General features: G+C 40.5%; 1 protein-coding gene across 1 annotated transcript in view; it reads right to left on the bottom strand.

Annotated features, from left to right (window-relative positions):
* TTC7A (tetratricopeptide repeat domain 7A) overlaps window positions 1-19,018 on the bottom strand; it is a 257,204-nt gene that overhangs the window by 127,836 nt on the left and 110,350 nt on the right. The window contains exons 13-15 of the mRNA XM_074949389.1: window positions 16,142-16,199; window positions 11,538-11,610; window positions 4,066-4,226 (exon numbers count right to left, since the gene is read on the bottom strand). Of these exons, the coding sequence (XP_074805490.1) occupies window positions 4,066-4,226; window positions 11,538-11,610; window positions 16,142-16,199 (292 nt within the window). The remainder of the gene's footprint in view (window positions 1-4,065; window positions 4,227-11,537; window positions 11,611-16,141; window positions 16,200-19,018) is intronic.

Below are 19,018 nucleotides of genomic sequence, written 5' to 3'. Positions count from 1 at the left end.
TTTCTATATGACTGCTCTGGTGTATGATCCAAGTCTTCAGTGGGATACATTATTTTTCTAGCAGATACAACTGGGATACTCTATCCATGTGTCAGCCTGTCACAGTTCAAGCTACTTCATCAGAGGAATGTAAACACGAAGGATCAGTGGTTCAGCTCCTGCGCTGCTGCAGATGTCAGAGCTGTAAATATGGTGCAATCTTTCGATTTGCCACAGGAGCCTCAATTCCTTCCATTTCCAAGGGCTAGATTTCACCTAAAAAGGTTGCTAATAACTGGTCTATGTTGAAGCTCCCTCCCCATTCACCTTGGGATCCCCATTCTCTTGCACCACGTCCAACGCAGTTGCCACCGTCTCTCCTTTTTCTGTTCTTTTTCTTTCTGGCTTCTCCTTTTCTCACCTCTTCCCTCCCGCCCGGCTTGTCTCTTTCTCTTTTGTATATTTTTTTCCTTTTTCTTCTTATACTTTGTTCTCTTTGCTTGCTCTTTTCCTACCCCCTTCTGGTGATTCTGTTACCCCTCTCCACTCCCTCACTTTACCAGATGGCTACATGTTGTTTGGGGTGGGGGCATCTAGTGTTGCCAACAAGGCTGGGGGAGCCAGAGCAGCAGAGAAGAGAAGCCAGGACTTAAGCCTGCACCCTTGTATATGAGACCTATTCTCACAGCCAGCTACATTAGGGCTCAACAGACGCAGGGAGTGAAGGTGGGCTGCTTTTAAGAAGCCATGTGACAGTGTGTTTGTAGTGTTTGCAGGAGTGGGGATGGGTCTGAGGCCCTGCAGCTTTCACTATCCCCTACCTCTACCAAAAAATGGCATGGTATGTTTAATGACACCACCTCAGTTTTTAAGATCTCATCTGAAAGGCCATGACATAATAAACTGCAAGGAACTCAACTTGTCTCCCTCAGAAGGATGAAAGGCTGAATCAACAGTGATGCAATTTGAACCTAGGGCTCCAAGGAGTCTCTGTTATTTCAACTTTGGGTCTTAGACAGCCAAGCCATTCCCTCCAGCTGTACGTTACAATACATGACCTTCTTTCCTCCCAAACTAGAGTATTCCCACAAATCAGGTCATACAAAAGTATCAAAGAAATGGTGAAAGTCTGAAGAATTATCCAGAGCCTAAAATTAGTTTCCCTTTAACCAAGAAGTTCTTCAAAATATCAAACTATTTGGGAGGAGAGTACTTGTGGCACCTTAGAGACTAAAAAATTTATTGGAGCATAAGCTTTCATGGGCCACAGCACACCTCATCGGATGCCTAGAATGGAACATATAGTAAGAAGATATATATATACATACAGATAAGTTGGAAGTTGCCATACAAACTGTGAGAGGCTAATTAATTAAGATGAGCTATTATCAGCAGGAGAAAAAAACTTTTGTAGTGATAATCAAGATGGCTCATTTGGACAGTTGACAACAAGGTGTGAGGATACTTAACTTAGGGAAATAGATTCAATATGTGTAATGACCCAGCCACTCCCAGGCTCTATTCAAATGCAAGTTAATGGTATCTAGTTTGCATATTAATTCAAGCTCAGTAGTTTCTCATTGGAGTCTGTTTTTGAAGCTTTTCTGTTGCAAAATCAAATCAAAAAGGCTGACAAAGGAGGTGCTGTCGTCATCATGAATAAGTTGGAATATGAACAAGAGGCTGCTAGGCAGCTCTCTAACTAAACATTCTACAGGCCATTATCCTCTGATCCCAATGAGGATTGCCAAAAGAAACTATACCATCTGCTCAAGAAACTCCCTGAAAAAGCACAAGAACAGATCTGTGCAGACACATGCCTAGAATACCCCTGGTTGGGGTTCTATCTGCTTCCCAAGATCCATAAACCTGGGAATCCTGGATGCCCCATCATCTCAGGCATTGGCACCCTGACAGCAGGATTGTCTGGCTATGTGGACTCTCTCCTCAGGCCCTACGCTACCAGCACTCTGACTTCCTGAGGAAACTACAGTCCATCGGTGATCTTCCTGAAAACACCATCCTGGCCACTATGGATGTAGAAGCCCTCTACACCAATATTCCACACAAAGATGGACTACAAGCCGTCAGGAACAGTATTCCCGATAATGTCACGGCAAACCTGGTGGCTGAACTTTGTAACTTTGTCCTCACCCATAACTATTTCACGTTTGGGGACAATGTATACCTTCAAATCAGCGGCACCACTATAGCATGGCCCCACAGTATGCCAACATTTTTATGGCTGACTTAGAACAATGCTTCCTCAGCTCTCGTCTCCTAATGCCCCTACTCTACTTGCGCTACACTGATGACATCTTCATCATCTGGACCCATGGCAAAGAAGCCCTTGAGGAATTCCACCAAGATTTCAACAATTTCCATCCCACCATCAACCTCAGCCTAGACCAATCCACACAAGCAGTCCATTTCCTGGATGCTACTGTGCTAATAAGCAATGGTCACATAAACACCACCCTATATCGGAAACCTACTGACCGCTATTCCTACCTACATGCCTCTAGCTTTCACCCAGACCACACCACGGGATCCATTGTCTACAGCCAAGCTCTACGATACAACCGCATTTGCTCCAATCCCTCAGACAGAGACAAACACCTACAAGATCTCTTTCAAGCATTCTTAAAACTACAATACCCACCTGCTGAAGTGAAAAAACAGATTGACAGAGCCAGAAGAGTACCCAGAAGTGACCTACTACAGGACAGGCCCAACAAAGAAAATAACAGAATGCCACTAGCTGTCACCTTCAGCCCCCAACTAAAACCTCTCGAGCGCATCATCACAGATTTACAACCTATCCTGAAAAACGATCCCTCACTCTCACAGCTCTTGGGAGACAGATCAGTCCTCGCTTACAGACAGCCTCCCAACCTGAAGCAAATACTCTCCAGCAACCACACAACAAAAACACTAACCCAGGAACCTATCCTTGCAACAAAGCCCAATGCCAACTCTGTCCACATATTTATTCAAGTGACACCATCATAGGACCTTATCACATCAGCCTCGCCAATAGCAGCTCGTTCACCTGCACATCTACCAATGTGATATATACCATCATGTGCCAGCAATGCCCCTCTGCCATGTACATTTGCCAAACTGGACAGTCTCTACCCAAAAGAATAAATGGACACAAATCTGACACCAGGAATCATAACATTCAAAAACCGTTAGGAGAACTCTTCAACCTCTCTGGCCACTCAGTAAAAGATTTAAGTGTGGCAATTTTGCAACAGAAGAGCTTCAAAAACAGACTCCAGCGAGAAACTGCTGAGCTTGAATTAATATGCAAACTAGATACCATTAACTTGGGTTTGAATAGAGACTGGGAGTGGCTGGGTCATTACACATATTGAATCTACTTCCCTAAGTTAAGTATCCTCACACCTTGTTGTCAACTGTCTAAATGGGCCATCTTGATTATCACTACAAAAGTTTTTTTCTCCTGCTGATAATAGCTCAACTTAACTAATTAGCCTCTCACAGTTTGTATGACAACTTCCAAATTCTTTGTATATATCTTCTTACTATATGTTCCATTCTATGCATCCGATGAAGTGGACTGTAGCCCACGAAAGCTTATGCTCAAATAAATGTGTTAGTCTCTAAGGTGCCACAAGTACTCCTGTCCTTTTTGCGCATACAGACTAACATGGCTGCTACTATGAAACTTATTTGGGAGGGGGTAATTTTATATTTGTCTCATGCTCATTCTACATTTATTTAAAAAAAGCATATGAAAAAGTACAGATTGTCACATGTAAGAAAAATTATACAAACACAAATACATCAAAACAAACAAACCCTGGTTTACCCATTACATAATTAATCTCTCAGAAAGGCTCTTGAGACAGTACACAGAATAATACATTGAGCCTAATGTTTCACTGTTACTCCAGTTTTATACCAGTGTAATTGCAATAGAGTTCAGCTGGTGTAAAACTAGAGTAATGCTGGGAATAAGGCCCCTGTGTAAGAATGCTGGATCTGGTAGGCAGATGTGATCTCATGGCTGGAGATACCAAACCATTTTAGACAATACATGCAAGCAACATCACTTACCTAAAGCTCTCTGGGTACTCAGCAAGAGCCATGTTGATGACATCGAGTGCATGTTGATAGTGCTTTTGGGCTGAAAAAAGGAGAGCCAGTAGATGAAGTGAATTCATATCATCTTTGCACAGTTTCAGTGCTTCCTGAAGGTGTTCTATAGCATCAGAAATCTGAAAAACAAGAAATATTTTACCACGAGTCACATATCTGATCTTTCCCAAGTAGGATGCTAAGATATCTAATGGTCATGAGTGTATAACAAGTTTCATACCTTTGGGAATGTGGTGGGAAAACTGACTTTTGCAAGAAATTTAGCTGCCAGCCCAAATTAATGGACTGTCAGCCTAGGAAAGCATGACAAAATGGCTGGGGATGAGAAAAGGAGTTTTTTGCCCTAGTATGTAATAGGTGGCATGCAGCAGCTATTGCAAGGTTTCAGAAGAGATGGGAGTAGTACACATGACCCAATATTCCCCTTATTGCTTTGGCTTTTTTGGTTCTATGCTGTGCACAGACCCAATAGCCATACCCCTAACATGACCAATCCCCATCTCCATGTTCAATCATGGGGAACTGCCAGGGCCTCTTTGCATGGTGTGAACATATACATTATTTCTGATGTACTTTGTGTCTTATGATCACTGTACAAGGCCACTCATGATTTGGCCCAGGAAAGTGAGATGTGAATGATGAAAGTCAAAGGGTAAAATATGGTTAAGATTCAGAACAATGTCAGGAAGGAGAAATGTCTCTGTTAGCTGCAAGGTAAAGTGCAGTCCTGACACATACAACAGAGGAACATCATTAGAATCAAGTTCCCACCTGATAGAAATCTTAAATTCTATAATGAATGCAAATGCAACTTCCAGTCTATGTGGTCTGGCATCCTATCTTTATGCTGTCTGTTTATGAAGGAAGTTATGAATAGAAATCTTGTTCCTTGGTTATTGGTAACAAGTTTTATGGAGGAATTTTGGCACCATATAGAACATCTTCCAAGGTGTGAGGATTTGGGATTAAATCACCCAGAATTAGCGTTCACTCATGAATGCCTAAACAAACAACATTGGAGGATATGCCCGACAATGTGGAATTTCGCTATTCTTTTCCTTATATTCCCATTTTTCGGCTACCTGAATTGTAGTTCCTTCTCTCCTCCTATTTGCAAACTTTTTACTCAGACAAGATTGCCTAGCATTCCACCATGCTGGCATTGTCATAACTTCCATAGATCATTCCTGGAAAATAGATTCTATGTCATAAGGTACAATAGCAACCAGAGAAACGTGCAGACTTGCTCTTCCCTCAGAGTTGTGCAAGGAATGTAGGTTTAGGGGTCCCCAGGTAAAAAACGGTTGAGAACCACTGTGTTAATGCACCCACAAGATTTAAGTATACATGAGTTTCATCACATTTGCAGGCAAAAATTGGCTAATTGTGAGTCTGACTTACGCATGCAGATAGCTTTTTGAGTTTTCCATGGGCAAACTGACATCCTTACAAGTTTGGCAGATGGGTTAATGGAGGCTGGCTGGCAATTTGGTCCTAAATAAGGAAATCAAAACTTTCCAGCCAGCACTGGGGCTGCACTAATGTGGCATAACATCAGCCATGGTCATTCCTTCAAACCTATGACTGTCAAGCAGATAATCACATGATGCTGAAATGAATGCAGTCTAAACATATTTTTCACTCATCTGTAGGATAAGCCCTTTCTTTTAGCATTTACATCTCTGATGGATAACTCTTCCCTTCAGTTCCAAAAAATGCTAAGACCCAGGACAAGAGCTATCTGATTTGTTGTCTTTCTCCTTATTCTAGATTTACCTTTATTCCAACTTCTCATTGGATTGATTAAAAATTCTCTAGAGAAAATGTAGTTCCATTTATCCGAGTGGCTAAAGAAACCAACTTGCATTTGTTTAATCCAATATCTTCCAAAGTAACACCTACACTCCCCCCCCGCCGCCCCAAAATGTAGCAACAAAATTATAAGATCCTCCTGGTGTTTATCAAAGTCATAAGGAAAGATCTGATTTTTTTTCCATCTCAAACATGCCTACCACTTGATTATTTAAGTAGAGCCAGAAAGGATTTCTTAGCACAGTAACAATGTTAGTACCAACACAGAATCCACCTCCTGCTGCATAATTAGGAACAGTGGACAAACACAGATGAGAAAAATAGCACTTAATAATGTCAACAGACTCTACTCCTTTACTGGACGCATTATACAAATGAACCTGCAATAGACCAGACAGAGAAAAATTATGAGGTAAATTTCCAGAATACCACCACCAAAATACTTGGTAGAAGTCAATGCAAACTTCTTTGGAAAGGCAGAGACTAATTATCTATTGACAGATGCAATAGCTTATTCATTTGAGTAGCTATGGAATATAGGAAGCCTGGAAGTTTGAAGCCCAGATGCGGTTCTGAAACTCCATGGCTGTACCGTAGGTAGGTTGCCAGCTCAAATTCCCTGCCAGTGCTGCCTTAACAGCAATCCCATCTCAGCTGCACCACAAGTCCCAGCAGGAACTACGGTAGGAAGATTATCTGATCATTATTCGGTTAATAAATACATGAACAACATTTTGCAGGACACACGTGTACAAATATTGTATATGTTGCAATGATTGAGCAACAAAGATATTGCTATAAAATAGAGCTGGTGCCTTCCAGCACTTGCAAAAATTGCCACACAGTGGAGGCCATTTAGGGATCTGGGGCAAAAACTGGGGACGGGTCCTGCTTTGAGTAGGGGGTTGGACTAGATGACCTCCTGAGGTCCCTTCCAACTCTGAGATTCTATGGTTATTTACAACATTGCCTCCTATATTAGGGTTTATTTTGATACACATTTGCTTAACAAACAGGTTGGGAGGTTACCTTTCTCCTCCTGTTCATATGCATGAAGTATGAAGACTTTAAAAGCAATTTGCAATGGCAGAATATAGCTTTATATTTAGAATGGTTCAAGTACAATATTTCAGATGCAATGACTTCTGGCCCCTTAGATTACATGGCTTACCAACCCCAGTCCCGCCAACTTCTGTATCAATTGTGAGTTTTAGGTCATTAATGAAACACTAATATTTGGCAAATCTTTTGTATTTGCAGTGCCTATTATTTCATGCTATAGGATGGGGATTATAGAAAGGAGAAATTTCATTGGCTAGCAAAATTTCCCATTAGAAACAGCCTTGAACCAAAATACTAAACACCCAGAGATTTAGTAAAGCGAGGATCCAAATTGTTATGACTTGGGCTCATATTTAGCTCTTACTGCACAGGAAGCTGGTATATTTGCACACGATGGTAATTCGATTGCTATCAGAAGTCCAAGCCAGGACACACAGAGACTGTGTGATGAAACTCAGCCTGTTTTGGTCAGTCTGAGAGCTAGCAGAGACAATCAAATTACAAGGTCTGTCTGTGTCCAGGAGTCTCATAAGAACACAGGTGACGTGTATGGGATAACATGCCCCCCTAGATTTCTCAGGACGCCTCTTGCTAGGATGCCCAGCAGCGATAGGCAGCAGCTCCCCCTGGAGGTGGCACTCACCATGTGTCCATACAGCATGGGGAGGGAGGAAGCACCAAGGCGGCTGGCTGCAGGCTGAGCACTGAAACAGCAGCAGCCCCCACTGTGCCTATCAAGGAGAAGGCAATTTGGGGGTGTCATATTCCCCCTTCCAACAAAAAGTGACTGATAGTTCTCCAATGTGGAATTTCACTATTAACTGAAATTCCTGTTAACTGAAATGATCCACCCCAAGCACCATCCCACCCTGGTGGCACATGGGGGACTGTGCATCCCAACTGCATTGCCCCTTTTGTTGGTCTTGTTTTGAACACTTGCTAAATTGATTGAGGATCGTTCAGGTAGGAAGGGATGGCTGCAAGTCCTGCCAGGGGCTGTGCAGCCACAGGACAGACAGCAGGAGGCAGTTGCTCGTGTATGTTGTCTACATACATATCAAGTTTCGGGGATGGAGGTGGAGGTAATGCGTGGGGTAGTCATGTGCCCGCACAGAACCTTTGCATTGTGCCCCCCACTATCCACAGTTTCGTGTTGCCTCTGCATCAGAAGCTTATTTCTATAAACCCAGGATCCAGTTGTTTATATATTATAACGGTGTTCTGTCTCTTCTCTACCACAGCAGACACCACAGGAATTTTTAGCCAATCTGTTCTCCCTGAAATCATGTTCAAAAGAGGAAAAAATAAAAAGGACTGTAGGAGAAATAGCTTAAAGATGTTTTCCCTACTATTTTGTATTCACTTTTCCCTTATTTAAGTACAGACACTCCTGAAGTGTGTAGATGCTTTCTGGAAATCACCCCTTGAAACTTCAGGTCTTCATTGGCAGCCAGCAGATGAAGTTGATCAGTGACTGCTCTAATCCTCTGGCTGCCTTTCAACTCCTGTTTTCACAGGAAGGAAGGTCAAATCAAACAAAACAACTTCAATGCAAGTTTTAAAATGGTCTGAATACCGTTTGTGGTTGTTACGGATCTGACATAAATTTACTTGGTACTCGGCACAAAACATGGGAACCAGGACCAAAAATTAACAGGAGTTCTGACTCCTCAGTGGGGTCCTATTTCCATGGAAACAGACTGGCAAAAACATGGTAAGACTTTTAATGCTGACTTTTCAAAGTGACATTTTAAAATATTCACTCTGCCTTGCTTTTGCTGATGAAAACTCTGTTACCACAGAAACAGGAAGAGGAACACAAATAGCACGCTGCAGTTGAGCGCTAGAAGTCTCATTTGTCAATTTCCTTGGTTGACTGCCAAAAGAGACCTGCTGGGGAGTAACCAACACCTGCAAATACTGGCCTTGGCCAGGTACTTCAAGTTTGAGGGGAGGAGGGAGATAAAATAAAACTCTTCTCATAGATCTGAGCGTTTTTAAATTGAGATGAATTTTATTGAAAAATGTTCCAAAATATGCCCCAGGGCCCGATCCAAAACCTACTGAAGTCAACTGGAGTCTTTCTGCTGATTCAGTGGTCTTGGAATCAGGCCCTAGAAAAACAAGACCGCAATCAAACGTGGATGTCTAATATAACATCACCATTCTCTTTGGTGGTTGAAGGTACTCAGTCCTGTTCCATCCCCACCCTGGGGAACACTTATAATCACCCCTGCCTTACTTTCATTTCTTGTTCTTGTGAGGGAAGAAAGTCTGAGTTTTTTCTATTTCCCTTCTCCCTTCCCAGATGTTTACCACAGTGATTTTAAGCGCATAGCAGAAACATACACTGCTGAAAATATTCCAGGGAGACCTCTAAGGCTAGGGAGTTTTTCCAACTTCCTTAGCACCTTACTGGCTAAGTTGGTGGTCTTGCTCCATTACAACAAAAAACAAACTGAACATTTTCAGCTATCTATGGGAGTTTGAGACCTGTATTTTTCAACTGCATTTAAGGTATCTTATTCAGTGCAGTGTGGCCTAGTGGACAGAGCACTGGATTAGGATTTAGAAGACCTGGTTCTATTCCTTACTGTGCCACTGGGTTGTGTTGAGCAAGTCATTTACTTTTCTGTGCCTCAGTTTCCAAATCAATGCTACTGACCTTACTTGTAAAGGGGTTTGACAGCTATGGATGAAAAGTGCTATATAAGAGCTAGGAATTATTATTATTAGTAACTAACTATAAAAACAACAGATCAGATTTTTCTCAGCAATAGACATTTATGGCCAGCTGCACAGGACTGGACTCTTTATTTCTTAGCACTTTGTTACACCCCAATGAAAGTTTTGTGACATTCAGTAATTAATACAACCGGTCAGAGGTTAAAAAAAAAGGGGGGGGGAAGATAATTTATCCTGCAGTTAATCAGAAAAAGAATATGTTAGATACTTTAAATAATTAAGGATATTAAAAATGCATTACCTAATGTTTATCATTAACTAAATTGGCAGAAGAAGAACAGGATATTTTACAGCAGTCTAAAAATAAAGATGTCTCAGGTATCTCTACTCGCTCCAAGCATGCTTTAAAGATTTATACCCTGCTAGATGGAGAAGAACTGGAGCAGCATAGCAAGGAACAGACTGACACAACAGAGGTATATGGTTCACACATCTAGTGATCGGGGATAAGTGGTAGAATATCAAGGAGAAACATACAGGTGGGGAACGAGATAACATAGAAAGTGGGTGGGGGAATAACAGACTGAATGAAAAAAAAAAAAACAAGAGGAGAGGGAGATGATGAAATGAGAGGTGAACAGCAACATTAAGACTAGCACCTGGAAAAGAGAAAGGGAAACAACTTAAAACCTGATGAGTTAATAAAAGGGGGAGGAGGAGATTATTTCAAAGAAAATCTCATTTTTATTTTTATGGGTAGTGACTGAAAATATCTATTACAATATTCTTTTAGCATTTTTATTCTTGAAAGGGACTAAGGAAGAAGCAGAGCAGACTGCCTAAATGAATAGCCAAAAACTATCACCAAAAGAAGAGTAGCTGGATATTGTTTGAATGAAAGACCTGAGTAATCTGCACTGTCAGGCATACAGTAGTTGATGACAAAGTCAAACCAGTTGTTTTAATGATCCTTTCTATTGTATTCAAGCTTGCAGCACACTGCTCTTATTATGAAAGTGTTACAAAAATGACATTAAGAGTGTGCACACTTCACCAATTAGTTTAACCTAATGAACAAACAGCTCACCTAATTAGCTTGGGAAAGTAAGCAGTATCTGACTGTTTGACTCTGCGGTATAGACTAGGGAAAGAAATCTGCAGTGAGCAGAAAGCCTGCTAAGGAAGGAAAATAAGATGATCAAATTTTCAAATCTATCTAAGAGGGTTCTTAATAAACAGGACTTATTTAAATAAAAGGTATTGGCTTTGAAAAGAAAAAAGACAAGCGTTTTCTTTAACACGGCATCGTTTTCTTGAGCTGAGACCTGCAGTAACATTTGACTGCCAAATAATCCTATTGCCTGGAGGTTTCCAGAGCCCACAGAAATTTTGACTAAAGATGCTGAATTATGGAATAAGCAAGTCCTTAATATGGATAACCTGAGAATTGGTGCGATATAGTACCTTACCAGGAACAAGACAGCGTTTGGGTAGGAGGGGACTACGACAGGGGGCAGGGTACTTCCTGGTTCCTGAGGAACAAGAATTAAATACCTGTAGTTCACCTTCGCTCTTCCCTTCCCAGATACTTAAAGCAGGACCTACAGGGCACTCCTTGGGATACAAAGCTCGATGAATGACTTTGAATAACCATGCTTGGTAACAGGATTGCAATGAGCCCCAGGCTGGGGAGTTTCTGCTTACATTTATGTGAACTTATTTTGATTTCCTGGTATCAACCTTGTTCAATAAGAAAAAAAAACAAACAACGATGACTCTGATTGGGTTTGGTTTAATTCTGTTGAGTCACTCCACCAGCTTCTAGTGACTCAATGGCTGACTGTACTGAAATTGTCAGTCATTGCACATACCTGTCTGACAAGAGCCAGCTGCAACGAGACGTAGAGGATGATTTGGTGGTCTTCAGGGGCCAACTGATGTGCTCTGTAAAAACAAATGAACAATAAGAAAAGGGAAGTGAGTGTCATATTGTACTTTTCATAATCTTCTCTGCCATAAGAAAGCCACAAATTACTTATGTATAAAACCATATTCCAAGAAGAATTCTACTCCCACAAGTGCAGAGCAGATAGTAACCAGACAGAGAAGTGAGTGCTCTGCCAGCTGTGCCAAGCTCATGAAACCAGCAAGCAGGAACAGCAACAAAAACACCACGCGTCAGGATTTTATACAGCCAGATGCTAAGCTTCACACACTCGCAGAACACCATTCTGAGAGTGTGCGATGGATGAGTTATGGCAGGGCCTTTAGCGATCTGACTATGATGGAGAAGAGGGCTGTGCAAATCGGCAGCTTCTAATTCATGACCTGCATCATTTGTGACACTGTTTTAAGCGATTTAGGGCAACTGAAGTAACACTCTAACTGCCTTCTATTACGGACACTAAAACACAGCAGCAGCTCCCTTTCTCCCTTCCTGGATGTTTTAATGAGATTTCTACAAACAGAGAGGGGTTAATACTGAAAATAAAAAGCATTCACTGCTGGTATTTTTACCACTATTTGTATTTCAGGAGCCTAAGAGGCCCCAAGATCAGAATCCCATCATTTGGGTTTCCTTTCAGGATTTTTGAAGGGTCACTCAGATAACACTCTTAAAATTGTTACTGACTCCACTGCAGCCGACACAGCTAGTTCATCTCCTCGTGCTCTTTTGCAGTAATACCTTTACACAACAGGTAAGGCTGATCATATCAAACTCTTTCTAACTCTTTGGGCTGTGTGCCAACAAAGAGAGAACTCTGCACTTGTGCTGCCCTACCATAAGCAAGTTCAGCTGAAGAGTGTATGAGGGAGGAATGAAAGACTGACAAGCATGGCAGCTAAGCACTGCCAAACTATTCATTCACTAAGATTTAAGAGTTACTGCAGGAAACAAAAATCACATACTATTTCAATATCAGTTACCACAAAGCTATAGCCATAGCTTATGAGAAAAAAGCAATTGCACTGATGATTTTAATTAATGGCTCTAGAATCAATTAGTTTAACTTGGACAAAGAGAGCCCTTTATCTCTGCTTGTTTAGAGCTTCTCTCTGAACCTGTGGCCAACGTGATCCACACCAAAGATATTATTCATCTGATTAGGATTTGACATTGGATATATCACGTTGCAGTGTGTATAAGCAACATACTGATCCTTTTACCAAAGACCAAATCCAACCCTGATCCTGACTACTGGGGTAGGATGGGCTGCCTGTTTTTTTTCATGTAGTTATAAAATCTTCAACAATAGACAGAAGGGCTAAAAAAGGGGAAAAGTTCACAGGGGTGTATGTGAACACTGACTGACAATGGCTTGGGAAAGAAAGAAGAGCTTCTATTTTGTTGCTCAGCATCCCCTTAAAGGGCATTAAAAAAAAAAAAATCAAACTGATGGAATTAGGCTTCCAGCTGAGAGACCCATGTTTAAGGATGGCTTCAGGATCCTAAATCATGGGCTGAGAGTCTACATGTACTTTGGAACTGATAAACATGTACTCACTGAGACACAGGGTATTAGCTGGCTGACTCTTTCAATGACCCCGCTTGGCTGAACTATGAGTATCTGATGTTTGTCTAAAGACTTATCAGTTTCCTAGCTAGAGTTAAGACACCAGGAAAACAAGTCGCAGTTAGTGGGAAAGGTCAAAGAATAAAAATAAATACAGTTAAAAAGCAAGGCAGCACAGCAATTACATGGAAATAGCACGGTTGTAGGAGTTACTAGATGAGTCTAGGTACGTGTTACTTAAAAGAAAAGAGACTTAGTAAAAGTTGCACCTTCTTGCTCTTCAGATTACCACGTGGTGAGTATCCAGAGTCACATCTGTTGACTTTAGTGACAAAAATAAGTTTTTACTACTATATACTGTTACTGCTGCAAAGCCAGCACGGATGACAGTGAGCTGGATTCTATTCCTTCTTGTGTAACATCAACAGAACTGTTAACTAAGATACAATTACAGAGTCAATCAGTTATATCTGCACAAACTCCCTGAATACAAAGCAATTGTCCAGGTGTAACCGAGGACAGATTTTTGATCTGCAGAATCTCTATTATGATGTGCAAGAAAAGAATTCAGTCTGACTTAAAGATCCTGTGTTGAGTTTAGAAGCCCTGATGACACATACCTTAAAAGAGCTAAGATAGACAGAGTTTGTGAGATTAGCAATTAGGAAAAAAAACTTTTTCCTTATAAACTTGAGATACATTAAACTTGGAACCTCACAAGGTCATTCTTACCGTTAACTTTTCATAATAGATTTAAAACTCAATTTTTGTCTTGTTTTGTAATTTAAGAAAAAAGTGATACCTCACAAAAGTTAGCTTTTAAATTTAGCCAAATGATCTGCTGCATTCTTGCTATTGTAGGAGTGATTTGGAAAGACTATTGCTGGGATCAAAAAGATTTTTAAGTACATCAGAAGAAGGAAGTCTGCCAAACTATCGGTGAGGCCATTAGACAATCAAAATGTTAAAGGAGCATTTAAAGAAGACATGGCTGTTGTGGAGAAGCTAAGTGAATTCTTTGCATCTGTCTTCGCTGCCAAGAATGTGAGGGAGATTCTCACACCCGAGCCATTTTTTTTTAGTTGACAAATCTGAGGAACTGTCCCAGATGGAGGTTTTAACAGAGGAAGTTTGGGAACAGATTGATACATTAAATATGAATAAGTCAGCAGAAAGACCTCAAGTATGAAATTGCAGAAATACTAATTGTGGTATGTAACCTGTCACTTAAATCAGCCTCTGTACCAGATGACTGAAGAACAGCGAATGTAAAAAAGGCTCAAGAGGTGATCCTGGTGTGGTGAGATGTTGGTTGCGTGTGTGTTCATTTAGTGTGCTGTCCCACCTCTGCGCAGGCAATTACAGGTCCATAAGCCTAACTTCAGAATCAGGCAAATCAGTTGAAACTATAGCAAACAGCAGAATTAGCAAACACAGATGAACACGATAAGCTGTGGAAGAGTCAACACAGCTTTTGTAAAGGAAATCATGCCTAACCAATCTACTCACATTCTTTCAGGGTGTTAGCAAGCATGTGGACAAGGCTGATACAGCTGATATAGTGTACCTGGACACTCAAAGACTTTGACGAGGTCCCTCATCAAAGGCTCTTAAGCAAAGTAAGCTGTGATGGGATAAGAGGGAAGGTCCTCTCATGGATTGGTAACTGGTTAAAAGATAGGAAACAAAGGTTAGAAATAAATGGTCAACTTTCACAATGGAGAGAGGTAAATAGTGGAGTGTCCCAAGGATCTGTACTGGGATCTGTACCATTTAATATATTTATAATGATTTGGAAATGGTGTGGACAGTGAGATGGCAAAATTTGCAGATGATACAAAATTAGTCAGGATAGTTAAGTCCAAATCTGCCTGGAAAGAGTTAAAAATGGATCTCACAAATGGGTGACAAAATGGAAGATGAAATTCAATGTTAATAAGTGCAAGTAATGCACAATGGAAAACATAATCCCACGATATGCATAAATTGATAGGGTCTAAATTAGCGGTTACCACTCAAGAAGGAGATCTTGGAGTCATTGTGGATAGTTCTCTGAAAACATCTGCTCAATGTGCAGTGGCAGTCAAAAAAGCTAACAGGATGTTAGGAACCATAAGGAAAGGGATTAGATAATAAGACAGAAAATATCAAAATGCCACTTTATAAATCCATGGCACAACCACACCTGGAATACTGTGTACAGTTCTGGTTGCCCCATCTCAAAAAAGATATATTAAAATTGGAAAATGTACAGAGAAGGGAAACAAAAATGATTATGGGAATGGAACAGCTTCCATGTAAGATGAAATTAAAAAGACTGGCACTGTTCTGCTTAGAAAAGAGACGACTAAGCAGGGATATGATAGAAGTCTGTAAAATGAATGGTGTGGAGAAAGTGAATTGGGAAGTGCTGTTTACCCCTTCAAATAACACAAGAACCAAGGGTCACCAAATTCAATTAATAGGGAGCAGCTTTAAAACAAACATAAGGAAGTACTTCTTCATGCAATGTACAGTCAACCTGTGGAATTCGTTGCCAAGGGATGTTGTGAAGGTGAAAAGTATAACTGGGTTCAAAAAAGAACTAGATAAGTTCATGGAAGATAGCTCCATCAATGGCTAATAGTCAAGATGGTTGGGGACGCAACCTCATGCTCTGAGTGTCCCTAAACCCCTGATGGCAGGAAGCTGGGACTGGACCACAGTGGATGGATCACTTGATAATTGTCCCATTTTGTTCATTCCATCTGAGTACCCAGAACTGAACACTGTTGGAAGACAGGATATTGGGCTAGATGGACCATTGGTCTGACCCAATATGCCCATTCTTATGTACTATATTAAAAACTGAGATGTTGAAGCTTTTTGCAGAGCATATATATTTTCAAAAGAACTAAAGAACTATTTTGGATTCATCCAAAAAGCAAAAGCAAACAGCAGCTAGTCAGGCTCTTTCTCACCTCTCCAAAGTTTGAAGGGCTTTCTTGTGCAATTTGTCTTGAGAGCATTTCAGGGTAGCTGCAGGACAAGACACATATGGTTATTTAACAGTTAGACAGAGAAAACTTGCAGTACATTTTAAAATGTTAGCATACAATAGCAGAAGGATATTAGCACTTGTATGTAAAGATGTGACAAACCCAGTTTTGTTTTTGGAGAAAAATGACAACAAAAACACATTTTTAAAAATATCTGTTGGGTTTTTCAAGGAATTTCCCCTTCCTCACATTTAAAAAAAAGGCTTCTCTGTGACTCTGAAATGTTTTCATTAACATAACACACATAATTTAAGGGCTTTTTTAAACTAGAAACATCAGAGCCAGACTTTTGGCCCCAGCTGCTTTGTGCTAACAGTGCCCAAAGCCCTTGGAAAGCTACCTTAATGGGGCAGCTAACTAGGTAATGCCCTGACTGAGGTATACCCAGCTCTCCACCACCTTCGATCCACTTCACACAGGGAGTGTGCCAGGCTGAAGAGGGGGAATGTCAGGGGTAGAGCTCATGGTGCTCTGCCAGATTCTCAGCCAGTGCAGCAGTCTTTCTGTGCTTAATGCAAGTCCTTAGGCCGCTACAAGTTATGCTAAGCATGGTTTTTGTCCCCAGTTGCCTCCTGTACTCTCCCTTCAGCCGTGCCAAGTGTGAACTCAGCACAGATAACAGGTTTCACAGTAGTAGCCGTGTTAGTCTGTATTCGCAAAAAGAAAAGGAGTACTAGTGGCACCTTAGAGACTAACCAATTTATTTGAGCATAAGCTTTTGTGAGCTACAGCTCACTTCATCGGATGCATTCAGTGGAAAATATTTTTTCATTTTTTCCACTGAATGCATCCGATGAAGTGAGCTGTAGCTCACGAAAGCTTATGCTCAAATAAATTGGTTAGTCTCTAAGGTGCCACTAGTACTCCTTTCAGTACAGATAAGGATCTGACTCATTGGGCTCTAATTTCTATCTGTAAAGTAATTCTAAAAAAGGTAAAATCGAAGTGTTCAAGATTCTTGTTATGCCAGTTAGGAAATGATAAATGTAAGGAGCTTCATAGGGCCCTAGACTAGAGGGCAGTGGGAATGGATAGAAGATTGGAGAGAAGGGTACAGCTTATGGATGTAATTCATTGTTATTGGATACTGAATAGAAGGGTATTCAAATTGTTACGGAGGCTTGGTTTTCTAGAACCTAAAAACATCTGCCAAGTGGGCTGGGCATTTGATATCATTGTACTGTGGTAAGCAGGCTAGCTCATATTGCCTTTCAGTCTTCAGAGTTCACAAGGAGGTTATTTCTTATTCTACATGCTGCTGATTAATAGTGCAAAGAGGTGATTAGTTTTTAGTGAAGACCAAATGTCAATATATGAGTTTATCTGACTCAGCATGCCTCAAGTTAATAGAAGTGACAGGAACAAATGACATAATGCAAGGAAAACACATTATTCTTTGAAAGTAAAGTAAAGTACAAGCACTCAAGAGTTAAGTAGAAAAACAGAGGATTCATGCTCATAAAAAATGCAGATAAACATTTTCTTCAGATTCTCCAAGATCAAACGTGCCATTGAATGAAAAGCAGAACACCAGTAAGTTCGCTAATACTGCAAAGTCAGACATTTTCTATGCCAACATGGTTAGCAAAATATAGCTGCAATGATAATTTAAGTTCTTTTTAACATCCATTTCAATCTGGAGCAGTGTCAGTCAGTCTTCATCACCCAAAAAATTACAGAAAGATCAACCAGTGATTATGCCATAAAACATCTTGAAAGGCAGAGACGTGATAAGAAAATTGAAGCCCGCTTCTTTTTTTTATTTTTACTAACCACGTGGGTTAGTAAAAATAAAAACACAAAAGGAACAGTTTAAAGAAATGACCGGAGCACTTCACCCTGGATAGCCCACTCCAGACAGACTGAAACTGATGTAAGCAAAGACAGAAAAAAAAAAAAAAAGAAAAAATTTAAAAACTCAACATGGACATTAATGCAAAATGGCTGGTGAAACATGAAAAATGATCTCATAATGGCTACAAGCATCTACCCAGGAAAAAGAAGTCTTCTTACTTAATGCTACTGATTATACGTCCCTTAGAAAAACTACCAAATATTGCGTCCAAGTTGCTATACATGTTAATCCAAGAAGGCAGAGAAAAGTGTGACAAGGAGGAATTTTGCTATTTGTTCAAACAATGAAAATAAAATGAAAAACTCTAGAGAATTTATCAGGTGGAATCACCCTAAACTTCTGATTTCTGGCTGTTCAGCACACTATTTATACCTCATTTAAAAAGTAGTATAATACCTAAAATATATTGGGGGAGTTCAGAAAGTCTTCCGTAAGTATCAGCCTCACATTTAGCTAACGGAGAAAGAAGGACTGATGTCAGGTATCCAGTGATACGTAGTGGAACTCTTGAAGATTATGGTTCTGCTCTTCCGCTGTTGCAAATTGGTGTTGCTCCATTGGCTTCAGTGTAATTATGCTGATTCATGCAAGCTGGAAATCTGGCCCTATGTCTCTGCATTTGCATCCAACTACCATAAGCATGCTGAGATATGTGCTGACAATGAGGACTTTTGATCAAAACATACCATGCACTTTATTCAACAAGAGACTTTACAGAAAGCGACTAAACTTCCAAAAACTATTGAAGATGGTTTTGAAGAGACTTGACAGATTACAAACGGATAATACAACTATCACAGTCTCCGTGGAAATGGAGCTTGATTTAATTAAGCCACATGGTTTCAATGAGAGTTAGGTGCCTTAATACTTTTGAGAATCTGGACCTTAAGAATTACTGAAAATCAATGGGATTTAGGCTCCTAAATGTTAGATTTTCAAAAGGT

The sequence above is a fragment of the Natator depressus genome, chromosome 3 (assembly GCF_965152275.1).
Source record: "Natator depressus isolate rNatDep1 chromosome 3, rNatDep2.hap1, whole genome shotgun sequence".
NCBI classification, from domain to species: domain Eukaryota; kingdom Metazoa; phylum Chordata; order Testudines; family Cheloniidae; genus Natator; species Natator depressus.
The sequence above is the reverse complement of the archived record's forward strand: the minus strand, read 5'-3'. Positions and strand labels throughout refer to the sequence as shown.